The 16,915-nt window shown below is 33.3% G+C and overlaps 1 protein-coding gene across 1 annotated transcript in view; it reads left to right on the forward strand.

Annotated features, from left to right (window-relative positions):
- LOC145268275 (exocyst complex component 8-like) overlaps positions 1-16,915 on the forward strand; it is a 149,125-nt gene that overhangs the window by 111,448 nt on the left and 20,762 nt on the right. Inside the window, exons 12-13 of the mRNA XM_080123646.1 lie at positions 5,377-5,507; positions 9,196-9,315. Of these exons, the coding sequence (XP_079979772.1) occupies positions 5,377-5,507; positions 9,196-9,315 (251 nt within the window). The remainder of the gene's footprint in view (positions 1-5,376; positions 5,508-9,195; positions 9,316-16,915) is intronic.

The following is a 16,915-nucleotide window of genomic DNA, read 5'->3' on the forward strand; positions in this document are numbered from 1 at the left end:
GCAACAACCATACTTTAATTTGTTTTGAGAGGGGAAGAGCACTTCCACCAGGCAACGCCGGTTAGCAGATACTGCTAGTATAATATAATGCAGTATCTCTCAGAAACCAAGAAAAACTAACTGGTTAAAACAGGTGAAAAAAAATAGTTCTTATCTAGTTTCACCTGTATTATATATGTATCTGTTAGATTTTAAAAAATGGTTGTATACAAAAATTTATGCAAATTGATCTTTTGAAGTTTTTTGCTTTTAGAAAAAATAAATTTTATCAGCAAATGCATTCTAACCAGTATTATTACTAGACGCGTGAGATTTAAGTTTGAGTTATGTCCCTTGGTCATTGACATGCAAGAAGGCCGAAAATGGCTGCTAAGTGAATTCACCACTAAAATTTTATTTATTTTTTATATAAAAATACAAGATGAATTTGAATCCCCTTTTTTTGTGTGCGTATTATCCTTTTTAACTTGTCAGGTAAGTATATAATAAATTTTTTTCTGTTATTTTATTTAGTTTCTTTTTACGAGCAGTTTAAAATATTGGAAAGAAACTGTAGAATCATCAAAAAATGGTATCTTTCCCCAATAAGGTGGAATCCATTCATGTCATTGAGTATTTTGCATAAAAAATTATCACTTCCATTATATTTCTGCTTCCACATAAACTCATACGGATAGCTGTGTACCATTCTGCATGTACATTCAACAGTGGAGTTTATTTTACATTTTTAACCCTAACCCTACCCCTAAACAGGACTTGCAGAAATGATTTAAAGGCATGTCCATCACTGACATTTTTTTGGGGTGGGTGGGTCTTCTTTTTTTTTTTTTTTTTTTTTTTTATTAGAGCGATTCAAAAATATTGAATTTCAAGTAAAATCAATGGTATCTAATTAATTCCTATATCGCAGTAATGAACATACTCAAACATTACAAAAAACAATCAAGTAGAAAATTAATTATTAATGAAAATAGTTTTGAAGCCAATTAGTGAAAATTAAGTTTTGCTAAAAACAAAAAAAAATGGAAACTGGAGAGTTTGAATCATAAAAAAAGGGAGGTAAATCCTTTCTGAAAACTGAAAATCTTGGACCAATTTAGCAAAATTTAATTTTTGCTAAATTATCTTTGAAAACTTTTTATTAATAATTCATTTTCTACATTATCGTTTTTTGTAATTTTTGGATATTTTCATTACTGCGACATGACAATTAAATAGATACCATTAGTTTTACTTGAAATTCAATTTTTGAATTTTACTATTTTAGCGAAGAACTTTTTTCTTTTTTTTTTGAAAAAAAAAATGGCTAATTTTTCATTAATGGTGATGCTCTTTTACAAAAGACAAGATTTAAGATATCTGTAACAGCACGAGTAGGATATACTTGCGATTTGAGATTTTAAATATCTGGGGGTTTTTTTGTTGTTTTTTTTTTACAAAGTGGTCACCACTTATCAAGGCCCGGAAGCCACTCAGGGATAAGGGTTATTGTAAGTACAGTACGTTAGTGTGGATATTTAAAGTGTCTACTTAAGGGGGTGGTTCATCAGGAATTTGTTTACGTTGGACTTGAAGACATCCAAGTTGTAGTCAGGGGGGAAGCAGGCACACAGAACAGAGTTCCACAGGCGTGCAGTTCTAAGAAAGAAGCTTTGTTCATGGAATCTATGTTTTGATTTAGGCATAGATAAAGAGTGGGGAAAGTTTTTGACAGTGGATTCAGCTAGACGGGTGTTTTTTTGTAAAAGATTAGCGAGGGGGGACCAGAGATTGGCGTTCAGACGAGCACCTGCCATGGAAATAAGGATAAAACACAGATAGGCTTGCAACGTCTCTTCTGTGGGAGAGAGGTTGCAGGGAAGAGAAAAGGGCATCCCCCACTAAGCCACGAAGTCTATTTTGTACTCTGTCAAGGCAGGATAGGCTGTTTTTAGCAGCTCCTGCTCAGATATGGCAGCAGTATTCCATCCTTGTACGTACTTGGCTTTTATATAGATAGAGAATTGCATCAGTAGTGAGATATCTCCTGGAGCGGTAGAAGAATCCCACCATCTTTCCAGCGACCTTGGCAACAGACTTGATGTACATGTTCCATTTCAGATCAGGAGTGAAGAAGCTTGTCAAAACATGGGACTTCTCCTAGACGAGAGCTATCCATTTCAATTGATGCCAGATGGGGATTAGAGCATTGATGATGTAAAGATAGGAGTTTGGTTTTAGATGCATTAAAGGTAACCAGCCACGTCTTCCCCCACTGAACCACTCGTTCGAGATCAGAGGAGAGAGAATCAGAGAGAGCTTTGTCATTTACAGTCTTTGATGTGTTGCTGTAGATGATCGTGTCATCAGCATAGATGTCAACAAATGATTTAAGTATGTGTTTGGGGAGGTTTGTAAGATCATTGCTGATTGGATATAGCAGTCAACTTCCTTTCTGACTTGTCTACTCAGAGACCAGCTCTCAGACGAACTGATCATGTGAGGAAGTTCATAAAAAGGTTGAACCCACGGCAACTTTCTCTTTTTGTGGCCCTGGGTTCAACTATAGACAAAGAGACAAATAATCCAGTATGGCTACTCCCCAATTCAGACTTCAGTATAGTACACACATAAATTCTTTATTTTTCTCCAGGTCTGTCTCCAGGTCTTTTGCCCCTGCCTATACACGTAGATTCGCGATTCTACTACTAGCCCTTTTCTCCATACTTACTCTCGAAAATATCCAATAAATTAAATAAACAAATAAAGCCTGTCTCTGTTTTATTGTTATTTTCATGGCCAAGTGCTCGTCTGAGCTCCAATCTATCGTCCCCCTTGCCAAACTTTCACAAAAAACACTCGTCTAGTTGTAACCACTATCAATAATTTCTTCCAGTCTTTATCTGTGCCTAAAACTAAACATAGATTCCATGAACAAAGCTTCTTTCTTAGAACTGCACACCTGTGGAACTTTGTTCCTTTTTTCCTGCTTTCCAACTAACTACAATATGGTTGTCTTCAAGTCCAACTTGAACAAATTCTTGATGAGCCATCCCCTTAAGTAATCCAATTTATCAAATTTCCACTACTAATGATGACTAATATGTTCCCCCTTGACCACTGTACACTCATTAACCCTTATCCTCGAGTGGCCTCCGAGGCTTGATAAGTGGTGACTCCTTTGTATTCTACAACAAGAATTAGGTGAATCATGGCCTACATATTAGTAGAATACTCAAAACTTGAATGCAATTTCTGTGAGTAAGCGTTTCATCACAATGGGCACATAAAAATTCAATTTTATAGACCCGCAGAATATATTAACACAAAATCTATATAAATAAAATGGTAAATCTTTGTATACGTGTGTGTAAATATTTAACTGATAAACTGTTAAACTACTGGTCACATAACACTGAAATTAACAGGAAATAGTAATCATGCACCCAGGATGGTTTATAACAAGTAAAATCTTTGTTTAGATGAATGAATAACATGTACAGAAATATAGCGGCAAGTTGAAACGCAAAATGTTTATTTCAATCTGCCAGCATATTTTTGTTACTTTTGTGCATGTGCAAATTCATTCATAGATTAAAGTGGTTTAATTTTAAATCTTTCTTATCTGTCTATTGATAGCTTGAATGGTACGCTGGAGCACTAAATGTTTTGGTTTCGATTCCAGTTGATGGCACCCAAGTCTTTTTTTTTTTTTTAACTTTTGAAATTGTACTATATATTAGGTATAATATAATATCCAGTAGAGAATTGGCTTTGTAAAAATAAATATGAAATCTGTATTAATTAAAATATATTTAATCATTTTTTACGAGGCAAGGCGCTCTTTGCTAGTAGATAATATTTAAAATAGACAGAATAAAAGGCTTCTAAAAAACAAAATGAAATTACTTTTGACAACCTCGAAACTCTTGCTTCTCTTATTTTGTCCCTTAGTCCTTATATTCTTTGAACAATGTTTTTGACAAAGGACAAAGAATAAAGAATTCCTGTTTTCTGGGTCAGAATTTATCCATATAACACTTATCATTGGATAGTTTGTGATTTTTTTTTTTTTTTTTTAATGCCTTACATTAAATGGCTTCATGTTTGTAGTAATTTCTAATAAAAATAAATTAAATAATTAAATAGACGTAGTTGAAAGACAAAGTAAATATTTACGAATTTGGTGGGCCACATTAATTTTATTGGCAATCCACATCCAGCTGTAGGATTTTAGGAAAAGCACCATAATGTCCTCAACTAGAAGTGTTCAGGGAGTATTTAAATCCAGGATACGCTTGCTGTCACACAGATTCCAAAGAAACTTATTAGCTGTTATTATCAATAACCAAATTATCAACAGTTTCTGCAATAATACAAGTGATAAGAAATATAGTGGTATATATAAAAGCAAATATGGGCCAATCTTTCATTGCAAAAGACACATTAAAACAAATTACAATTTTATATGGATACAGAGTAAAAATTTACTAATGTTTGATGATTCACATGAATTCCCTTGGCAGGCCACATGCGGCTTATGGACTGTAGTTTGCCTGCACCTTTCCTAATCATTAACTTCTAATCATTAATTTTCTACATTATCATTTTTCATAATTTTTGGATATGTTCATTACTGTGGCATGAAAATTAAGTAGATACCCTTGGTTTTACTTAAAATTCAATATTTTGAATTTTGCTATTTTTAAGAACCTTTTTTTTTTCTTTTTTTTTTTAGCTAAGTTTTCATTAACGACAATACTCTTTTACAAAAGACAAGGTTTAAGATATCTGTAATTTTTCCTTTTTTTTTTTCTGTTAATATCAAATTTATCTTTTTGTTTTGCATATAAGTTTTCATATTCTAAAAGATTAAAATATGTTTGAAATATTTTCGGTGCTTGTCCAGAATTCTCCCATTATTTCAAAAGAAAAACTAAAGAAAAATTTGTATGATGTACATGCCTGTGATGAAATGAAAAGATCGTATTCCAAAAGTCACATAAATTGATCAAGTAGTTTTAATTTTAAATTAAAAAAAATCAAATTTTGAGTAACAAAACAGCATATGTCTTGTCTGCAATTGGGAAAACAATCTAATAAAACAAAGGAAATAACTCAATACAAGTGTGCAAGATTTATGCTGTAATGCCTACGAATTCTCATTTATTGCTTAAAAAATGATCTTCTTTATAAAAATAAATCTACTTGATTAATTTACGTGATTTCTTGGGGGTATGATATTTTCGTTTTGTCACAGGTACGTACATCATATAAAAGTTTTCTTAATTTTTGTTTTTTTAATATGGTGGGGGAAATTCCGGCTAAGAAGCCTTTTTTTTTTTTTTTTTTTTTTTTTAACCTTAATTTTTTTTTTCTTTTGATTCTCTATTCTAGCCATTGTTGTATGGTCTCACCGTGAATTGAAAATATTTGTTGAAATGTTCAAACGACAAGTATTTGGTGGCAAATCGAACTTGTCAACAATTGCTGAATGTGTTTCATTGGCAAGGCAACACTGTCAAGAAGTAAGTAATTACTTAAATTTAATTAAGCATTCACATTACAATACGATACGATATACAGATGAGAAAGAACACAGGCCTATAAACCCGAGATTACAATCTCTCAATACACATCATCTTTAGATTTGTAGTCAAAGCGAAGCAGATGGTTCCTCCAATGTTTGTCTAATCTGTCTTTGAAGGTACTGAGTGACTCTGCAGATAACACTTCTTCCGGCAACTGGTTTCACACGTTCACCGCACATTGGGAGAAGAAGTGTGCTTGAACAGATCCAGCTGCCCCCTTCCGATATCGCTGCTTATCCAAACACAAGGATCCTACAATCTTGTTTCAAAGGAAGCATCTTGAGACAGTCCACATTGTATTCCCCATGCAGATATTTGAAGACTTGGATTTGACGGAACACCAGAGTTGGAAGATCCAGTTGCTTCAGTCGCTTCTTATAGGACAGATCGTGCAGATTTGGGACCAATTTCGTAACCCTCCTCTACATTGCTTCTATGATTCCAACATCATGCATATATCGCAGTGACCCTACTGATGTGGCATATTCTAGCTTTGGAAAGGTCAGCCCCTAATAGAGAGGTAGGACCATAACACAATCCATGTATGTAAATAAATGATGACATATGCCAACCAACTAGTTAAGACTAGGAGTCTGGGAACACAGACATGAATCAACGTGTACTCCTAGATCTTTTGATACCACTGTGGTTGTTAAAAAAGTTGTGCCCATCAAGTACTCATACAGATCCTCCCGTTTCTTGCCAAGTACAACATATTTGAAATATTTAAGAAACTTTTTTCATGAATTATTGTCATTGGAGAAAAACTGGATCTGAGTTTTACACATTTATTGACAACTAACCTGTGTGTCGGCGTTGCCCGGGTGTTTGGAGGTGTGTGCTGAGCAAAAAAAAAAAAAAAGTGGTAGTAGGCAGGCAGGCAGGCTCGAACCCATACCTCGAAGGAGGAAAAGAACATGTAAAAAAAAAAAAAAAGTGACGTCTTTGCTGTTGCGTTCATCACCAAACCAGAAATGACGATGGTTTAAATTAAGGCTGGTCAATCTAAAAGAGATGACTTTTGAAAATATCGGTGAAAAAAGCAACCCCCTCCTTGTATAAAAGTGCCCTGTTGTGGGTGAAGGAATTAATGTTTTCAGCCAATTTTTCGATATTTGTCGTCTGAAGGGTCAAGCTTCAAAGCAATACCAATTTTGTGAAAATCCGTCACCTCTGTCAAAAGTTTTAGGCAAACATACAAACATACATACATACATACATTTAAACAGACAGATGAGATTTATATTAAAGATGATATCATAAGAGTGATACAAAAATCTTTCCACTCCAACGTAGTGTATGCCATGCAACTCTTCTAGTTCTCCTTTTTTTAGACAACATACTGGGATCTCTTCTCGACTAACTAGTATTTATGTATCTGAATTTTTGAGATGAGGATTGATAATTCGTATTATTTGGATTATTTAGACTACTGTTCTCATCTTTGAGTGTTATTTTCAAATTTCAAAAGAACTAGCAGAGGTACCCGGCATTGCCCAGGCCATATAAAAAGAAAAAATTAAGTTGCATTTGAGTACACCTGCTAAATGATTTTTGTTTTAAATTTATATCAGTTTGAAAAAAAAAAAAAAAGAACGTCTACTGATGTCTGCCCACTGCTATGAATTCGGAATGGGGGTATATGAGCAAGAAAAAAGTCTTAAGCAGTTATGATTTAAAAAAAAAAAAAAAAAAAAATTTGTGATTTACGTAAGTAATATTCATGTATTATCTTTAAATCAACCCTCAGCTAAATCAATCGCTGATTAGAAAATAAGAAAAATGCTTTTTGTTTTCATTTAAATTAACCTCTGATAAAAAAATTCCCAATTATTTGTGTTGAGCCAAGTAAATAATACAAAGTATAAAACAAAAAATATTGGTACTTGTACAGTTTAGTCAAGACATTAAAAAAATGAAAATATTGAAAAAAGTTTAAATTGTACGTATCTGTTATGGAATGAAGTTCTCTGAAAAAAAATTTCACTTAATTTCATCAAGTAGTTTTTATTTTACAGCGAAAAAAACAATTTGTTATGATACTGAGCAAAAGGTTCGATTTTTAGGAAGAAAAGCTAGTATTAATGATGGGGAGGGAGTGTCAGCGCTTTAACTGGAGTTATCTCCCGTGTCGTTTCTAAAATTCAAACAAAAATTTAAAACAAATCCAAGATGTCTGCTTTCAACACGCTCTCATAAAAACGTTTTTTTCCGCTGTAAAAAAAAAAAAACTACTCGATCAAATTAAGTGAAATTTTTTTTTTTTTTGTAGATCTTCATGTCAAAACGGATACGTACAATATAATTTTTTTTTGATATTTTCATTTTTTAATGTCTTGATTAAACTGTACAATTACCAAAATATTTAAAAAAAAAAAAAATAGAAAAAGTCTTTTAACCCCTATTTAAATGCAAAAGCTTACTGCAAAAGTTTAAATGCAAAAGCTTACCGTTTGCAAAAATTTGTTAAAAATAAAAAACGAAACATCCGCTGTAAGGTGGGCGTGAATACAAAAACTAAAAGTTATGAGACAATATTGTACCTAATTCGACTACGGTGATAGTCATATGATGACGTTGTGAAATTTATCTACTTAACGTATCTGAGAGGTGAACAGTTCACACATGCACGGATGCTAAAATCATTTAGAAAGAGACAATTTATGCGCCCCCCTCTCATCAAATTCTGCGGTCGTTAAGGTAGAAAAAATTCATATTTTGTTCTAAATTTTGCATACTATGTGTCAGAATCCCTGTTTTTTAATACAGTACCATAATCATTCTTATTTGAATTGGATTTCCAAAGTTTTAGCGAGACATACAAACACACATATATACATACATGATGGCAGCAAATTCGTTCTCGAATATTGCCATTACTTAATATAGCGTTAAAATTAAGGCATGCATATGGCTTAGTGGTGAGTCACACGAAAGTGGCTTTTAAGCCCGGCCAAAGTCAGGCATTTTTTGGCACACATGGTGCAGACATGATGATGATTGCAACGTCTTGTCAGACGAGTGCCACTCCTTCAGACATTTAAAATCCATGAGCCCAAATACCTGAGGGAGTATCTATACAAAGATGATGTTACAGAGTCTTAGCTTTGTACGACAGCTAAGTCTCTCTCTCGGTTCAAAATGTTGAGATCCAGCAACAAGCAAGAGCAAGATAGCCAGCAACAAATTAAACTGCAGACCAGCTTAATGCGGGTACTGGTCTTCTGCTTTATGGTTTTTTAAATCAGAGATTTGCTTCTAGAAAGGTTGCCTTAACCACGGCTTACGGGAGCCCTCTCCACCCCAATACACATATACACACACACAAATATACATGGTGCTAGTTGGCCGTTGACCCAGAAAAAGAGTTCATTCGCAGACATACATACCTACATACATACATACATACATTCACACTAACAGACATTTCTCCTTCATATAATAGAAAATGTTGGAGGTTACATCAGCTGAAACATGAAAATAATGCTCAAGATGAGAATAGTAATCTGAAGAATCCAAATAAAATAATGCTTGTTAATCCATTTTTTGTAAATTTGTCTATTATCTATTTTTAATCTGGTTACTTTCTGAAGGTTAATTCCTTTTTTTAAAAATAATTTTTCAGTTACACAGCATTGGATTGGATCTGAGCTTTACACTTGATGTTTTTATCAACAATGATATCATAAGAGTGATTCAAGAAACAAAAGATCAACTCATTGAAGCAATAAAGTTTCGTGCTGGGGTAAGTAATATTTTTTTTTTTTTTTTTTTAACAATTTATTTTTTCACCACAAACAAGGCACAGGGCCACTTAGTCATGAGGGGCTACTATTTGGAATCAGATTTAAGGAATTGGACAACAATATGTCTGTTTACATTAGACTTGGATTTCTGCATGTCAGTACAGATGGGGAAGGAGGATCCCAGGAAGGAATCCCAAAGTGCAACAGTTCGAGGGGGAAAAAGGCTACTGTTTGCCTAGTGCTTTGAGTTCGTCAGAGCACTTGCCATTGAAATACTTGTAAAACAGGCACAAGGATGCCACATTTCGATGATGGAACAAAGGTTGAAGTTTAGTTGATAGTTTAGGACATTTTTTTTTTTTTTTTACACAGTGGTCACCACTTATCAAGGCCCGGAAGCCACTCAGGTTGGCGACCATTTTCTGAACCCTGTCTAGGAACAAGAGACTAGTGGCAGATGCACCAGCAATACTTCATGCATGGGTGAACAGTGGCCTTGTAGAGATACAGAATACTCCCAGATGTGAGTAGCCTTTTAGCACAGTAGAAAGAGCCCACCTTCCTCACAGCAGCCTTGGCAATTACCTCAATGTAGTTGTTCAAATTCATATTGTCTGTGAATGTTAACCTTAGAAGCTTGAGGAAAGTACTTTCAGATAGTGTGTCATTAGCCATAGCAATCCGTGGTTGGGAAGGTTTCTCGTAATTATTAAAGGAAATAAGCTTAATCTTGGCAGCATTGAACATTACCAACCAGTTGTGGCCCCATTCCACTATAGATTGGAGGTCTTCCTCTAGAGTTTTAGCCATTTTTTTAGATATGTGTTCATTAGTTTTACTCTTGTGTCTGTTATAGAGCGTGTTGTCATCATATAAGAATACTTAGTCTTTATTAACTAATTAAATTAAAGCTCTAGAGGAAGACCGCCAATCTATAGTGGGATGGGGCCACAACTGGTTGGTAACTAATGTATAAAATAAGATGAAAGATAATATATTCACTCGGTTATATGAAAAAGTTCATTAAAATAAAAAATAAAAAATAATACCAAATTAAAGTAAAATAATATATCAATGAAGAAAAAAAGTATAATCCCACAATAAAAAAATAAGAAAAAATATAAATTAACTAAACTTTTTAGCCAGTTAAAAACGGTCAAAAGTTGTAGCCCATTGATTTAGAATGAGTGCTTTATGACAAATTGATAAAGTAGATGCAGCATTGTTCATCAAATGGACACTGTAATATTTAGTTTGCTGCACCTTTTCATAACAAATGTCCATAAAAAATTACAGTCAGATCAGCTTAGTGGTTTCTGGGAAAATGTGGAATGGACAGACAAACAAACAGACAAATGATATAGACAGTTGACAATGTTACATTTAAAGAATTCAGGAAGGACTTGAAATTTAATTCAAGAAATTTGTCAATAAAATAAAACGGGCATGCTTCAGTTGCCTTGTAAGAAAAGGAATGCAGAAATTCATACAAAAGAGGATACCATAGCCCAAGATCTGTTCAATTTCGCCTTGAATTGCACATTTGCTAAGTCTTTTGGTATAGCTTTTGAGCTTTAGTAAATTTTAAATAAATGATTTTTTTTTTATTCACGTTCATCGCTAAAAGGCCACTGCTTTTTTTCTGTTCCCTGTTTCCCTGACAGTACCAATATGCAGAATATTAAATGTAAGGTGGACAAACATCTTGCTGCCCTTATAAATCTGGCCCCTACTACAGTAGCCCCTTATGCTGCAATGAGGTGAATTAAAACTAACTAAAAAGAATAAATAACATAAAAAAAAAAATCAAGAAAATAAAAAATTCTGATACTTGTACAGTTTAATCATTTCGGAGAACTTCATTCCATAACAGATATGTATAATATAACCTTTTTTTTTTTTTCTTTTTTTTTTCTCTCGATATTTTCAATTTTTAATGTCTTGATTAAACTGTACAAGTACCAAAATTCTGTAAATTTCCAAAATTGCCCATTTCTTTGATTTCCCATATAAAATCTGTTTGAGCTGGTATTTTCAAGAATGGTATTTTAGCTTATAGACTCAAAAGCGATGGCAAAAATTTGAAATGATTAAATGATTGTTCTTAAAAAGTTGAAAGGATTTAAATATTTTTGAATTCTCTCACATTCATTTCCCTGTTTGTGATTACCCCATTAAGAAGAATGTTTGATTTGAGCCTTCGTGTCTCTTTCTCGGAGGATGCAATTGAAAGCAAAACTTTTCTCAAGTAAAATTTTATGAGGAACCTAATGGTGGTCTCGATTTTGGGTACTAATCCAGAATCTGCCCGAAGGTCATGTTGGTATCTTCTGGCAGTTTATAGTAAGCTGTTAGAAAATCAGCTAGAAAAAGCTGGCATGGTCAGTCAATTAGGAGTCAATGTTTTTATTAATAGACAAAAAACTCGTTTGTCTGATACTATTCTTGAAAAAATAAAATTATTTTCAATCATAGTTGTTTTCATTATTTTATTGAAACTTTCCTTGAAAAAAAAATCTTCTAGTATACATTCCATGAAAAACGAATAAAAACTTGATTTTCATGCATAGTTGTTTCCATGTTTTTATTTAAAAAAAGAAAAAAAGAAAATCTATTTTTTCATTTAAAAAAGAAACAAACTTATTTTTTAAAACACTCACTGAAAACATTTTTTTAATATACTTTTCTAGAAAAAAATAAATTTCCTTCATATAATTAAACTTACAGTAAAAAATAAAATATATTTCCTTCATATAATTAAAATTACAGTAAAAAGTAAACTATATTTCCTCCATATAATTAAAATTATGGTAAAAAATAAAATAAATTTCCTTCATATAATTAAACTTACAATAAAAAATAAAATATATTTCCTTCATATAATTAAAATTACAGTAAAAAGTAAACTATATTTCCTTCATATAATTAAACTTACGGTAAAAAATAAAATATATTTCCTTCATATAATTAAAATTACAGTAAGTGTTATCTTCTTGTGCTAAAGTTTTGTTTTCAGCATTTTGAATTTTTCATCTGGTAATGTTTGTGTTGGCTTTCGGCTGCTTATTGTAAACTGACAGAAGATACCGAGACAACTTCGAATCATTGGCCGAAAAGTATCTTTCATTTATTTCTTCTTTTTTCGTATTCTTCATTTGTTTCATTTTGAGACATGGCAAAAATTCACTGTTTACTCCTTAAGCCTATCATTTGTTAATCTTGTTTAGGGACATGGCATAAATTCACCATTGACCTATCATCTGCCAACACCTTTTTCTAGCAGTCCTCTCTGTCTTTACATTTTTTTTTTTCACGCACGCGTCTCCACACATGTGTGCTGATCAGTGTACCTTCTCTTTCTCTTTTAAATGTCTGCTCACCCTCTTCTTTTTTACAGATTCTCTTTCTTTTTCTCTCTCCTTACGTTTTTTTTTTTTTTTTTCACATCGGCAAGTCAAAACAAAATAAGATGCACTTTCACTTGGTTTAAAATTTGATTAATTTTTTTTTTTTTTTAATTATGTGACATTACCATAAACTGCTGGAAAATACTGACAACCTTGGGTCAGGACCTTGACTTTGGCAACATTTTACTTTATTTTAGAAATGAATAAGAACAAAAAATGGATTAGGAGGATGAGTACGGACAGGTTCTCATTAATTCCTAGGAATCTCTTATACTGAAGAGTGCATTCATTGAAACAATTTATACTCACCTTAGATGATTCTTCATCTAAGACAACAAAAAGGAATATAAATTCTGGGTGCTTTTCCAGACTTCTCCCTATAATAAAAGCAAAAATAAAGAATATTTGTGATATAAAAACCCGTGACTGAAAAAAAATACCATCTATGTAAAAATAACATAACTTGATCAAGTAGCTTTATCTTCATGAACAAAATAATTAAACGAATTTGAGTTTTTTCAATGTCTCCATGTTAAAAACTGCTTTCTAAAACCCTACAAGCTTGAACTATTTGGAGTTATTTCCCTTGTTTTCAAGATGGCATTGTAATATAGTTACTGTTCGTTTTGCCATAAAATTTGATTCTCTTATTTAAAAAAGAAATTACTTGATCAATTTATGTGATATTTTTTTTTTTTTTTTTTGTCAAGATACAATATTTTCTTTTCATCATAGTTACATATATCATACAGGTTTTTCTTTATTTTTTGTTTTTTGATATAGAGGGAATTCTGGACAAGAGCCAAATTTTGTTTTAAAAAAAAATGTGCCCTTCAGTATAAGTTTCACAGGTTTGTTCTTACAGTAAAAACTTGGAGGCATCTCCATGGTTATACCTATATTGAATATAAATGTCAGAAACCTTTATGATGTACTTAGTTGTAAGGGAAAAGAAATACCATTCACCAAAAGTTATGAAAATCTATCTATCGAGTAGTTTTGTTTTTATAAAATAAATTCAACTTTTACGTGGAATATCACTGCTATTATCCTGGTATTCAAGGGATATAATTCTGTTTTTTTTTTCACTGATTTCTCACCCAAAAGTTAAAGTTATCTCTGACTTTTATGTTGGCCATAATGGCAGTGATGTCCTGCATACAGCTAAGATTTGAATTTAATCAAAATAAAATTACTGGATGAATTTTCGCAATTTTTGGTGAACGGTAAGTATTTTCCATCACAAGTACACATCATAAAAGTTTCTTACTATTTTTTTTTTAATAACATCCATATTCAATCTAGGTATGCTTAACTTAAGCAATGTTAAGCTTGGTAAGTACCAGATGGGTAACTATTTGGGAATATCAGATGCTATATGTAGGTGGACATTACACCTCCCTGCAAGAATTGCAAAAAAGCTAATGTCATTTTCCTTGACTGGAAAACATGTGCGACTGACAGCTTTAAATATACAAAGAAATCAGAAGAATTAAGATAAAAAAGAGTCAGTTGACAACTGTTGTTGATTGTAATTAAACATATTTAAATGAGAACATGTTGCATCAATATATTGTACATTGGCTATGCAGTGAAATCATTTTATTTTTTTATTTTATTTAAACTTCTACAGAAAAAGAAATAAAATTTTTAGTTTAAAAAGAGACAAATCTTATGTTCTTAAAAAAAGATATGAATGATTTTCCTTACTGATTCTTAATTTTCAGTAAGCATTACAAAATATTTCAGATTATCAGTTGTCTAGGGCGAACTAAGTATTGTTTTTTTTGTTTGTTTTTTTTTTGTCCAATAAATTGTAGTGAATTACAGGATGGAGTGATAAAATTGTTGCTCTAGAAAAGACTACATGATTCCATTTCTGTTTGATGAAAACTGTTTTTTGTTGTTGCAGACCATCTACTTGTTGGCCAGTTGTGTACAAATCCCAAGAGCGATAGGAGCCTTCTTTCAGGTCTGAAAGTGACACAATGTTCAACGAGCGAGATCAGAGATGCGCTGCTGTACAACTCCTGCTCTCTACCAATCCAAGTTATGACAACAGGACCATTGCTAGCACTCTCAAAATACAAATTCGGGCAGTTTGCTGCTTGAAGGCATAGCTTAACGCTGTTTCCGGCCGTGATTATGGTCTCTGGTGTGGCTTCAATTGATGGCCACGTCATGCCAACTCATATTTTCGAAATCAGCTTGAAAGTCAACACCAAAGTGTACTTGGATGTGCTGAAGAGTGTGGTGATCCCCTGGTGCAATCAGATGGCCACTGGCAGATCCTGGGTGTGGCAGCAGGACTCGGCATTGGCCCACGTCCAAAGAAACCCAGACATGGCTTCAGAAGGAGTGCTACAACTTTGTACCCTTCTCTCACTGTCCAACCTCCTTCTCGATCTGAACCCACTGAACTACTTCATTTGGTCATATGTTGAGAGCATCACCAACATTACCTCCCACAACACCAAATGCAACCTGATCACCACCATCTGGCAAGTATTCGCCAAGCTCCCGCCAGCACTTGTAGAAAAAGCATGCTCACAGTTTTGGACCTGTATCAAGGCGGTGATTGAGGCTGAAGGTGCCTACATTAAATAGATATCAGCTCTACTACATAATCAAGTTACTTGAATTGATTTTTTTCAATAAAAGTTTTAAAATAAAGCTGTAGTGTTTGTTTTTTTTTTTTTTTAAGGCGACAAATTTATCATTCCACCCTGTACTATATATATGTATTATCATTTACTTATTACTTGTATATATTATCTATTATTTATAATTAATGGTTCTCATATCATGTTAAATTCTATACTAGGTCTACTTAGTAATTGATCGTCACCCATCATATGTGCTGTTTCTTTGAGTTGTCTTACTCTCCACCATTCTTCTCTGTCTATGATTTTTACTTCATCCCGTATTTTTACTTAAGCTGACGGCAAAGTCAGAAAACCTAGCGGCAGGCAGTGGATGAGGAAGGAGAAAATGGTTAGAGTACGTTGAGTAGCTTCACATAATGAAATCTAAAAAAAATTTAATTTACAATATCTTTAGTCGGAGAAATATTTTAAAAGAAGTTAACTTTTCTTACCAAGAAGTTTTAAAGTGAATTCGTTCAACTGAATTTACCCCGGAATTATGCCCGAGCAAAGGTTGAATTCACTGCTGGGTTAACACAAAAACCTTTTTTTATAAAGAGTGCCGCCCACTATTAAAATATTCTATAAACCTCTGGATCTTTCTTCAAAGCTCTGGAAAGTTCTGGGACCTTCTTTATTCTTCTTAATCTCTCTATTTCATTTTTTCTGTTTTTTAACATTTGTCTGAAAGAAAATCTTTCTGAAATGAAACAAGACCACCCTCTACATATTTAGGGAAGATAAATCAAGCCCTCATATGGTTTTTAGTTCTTTATAACTTAGACACCAGGGTCAGGAAGTGGGATTGAGAAGTCAGCGCCCTCGAGTAGGTGCACTCTGACCTGCAAAAAGTCCCTGGGCAGCCCTGTCAACATTTCCCGGTAAGGGCGCCTCAGACAATTAGCAAGAGACTAACTCATTCTCAAAAAGAGAAGGCAAAGCCTGGGAGGGTGGACTTTCTAGAACTGCACAGATCTAAACTTCCACCGCAAAATCAACAGGGGTGTGATCATTACAGGAATGGTCTAATCTCTGCTGATTTTGGATAAAAATCCTTAGCAGAGTTTTCATAACTGTGAGCATTACGAGAAACTGTTTCACAACCAGTGGGCTGTTTATTGATCAGATGTCATAAACGCATCAATTACAAAACAATTTAAGGTAAAATATGAAATTGTGCTGAGCCATTGTATCCTTTTCTGAGTAAATTTCTGCCTACATTGCAACCGAAGCATGCTTATTTTATTTTTTCCCCAATTTTTTTAATTGAATTGAAATTCTACTCTGGGATATTTGCTTTCAGCCCTGAAGCATATACAATCTGCCCCCCCCCTCCAAGGTCTATCCATGATCTGAATTCTTCCTGCCTTCCATGAACTGATGCTATCTGTTTTATTCCTATACTATTTGCCTTCTTCTCTGGGCCAGTAACATAAATTCTCTCTCTCCTGGGTCATTAATATAATTGCTCTCTCCTCTGAGCTATTAATATAATTGCTCTCTCCTCTGAGTTATTAATATAATTGCTCTCTCCTCTGAGCTATTAA

Source organism: Euprymna scolopes, chromosome 43, assembly GCF_053919585.1.
Source record: "Euprymna scolopes isolate OS-2025 chromosome 43, ASM5391958v1, whole genome shotgun sequence".
Taxonomy (NCBI): Eukaryota; Metazoa; Mollusca; class Cephalopoda; order Sepiida; family Sepiolidae; genus Euprymna; species Euprymna scolopes.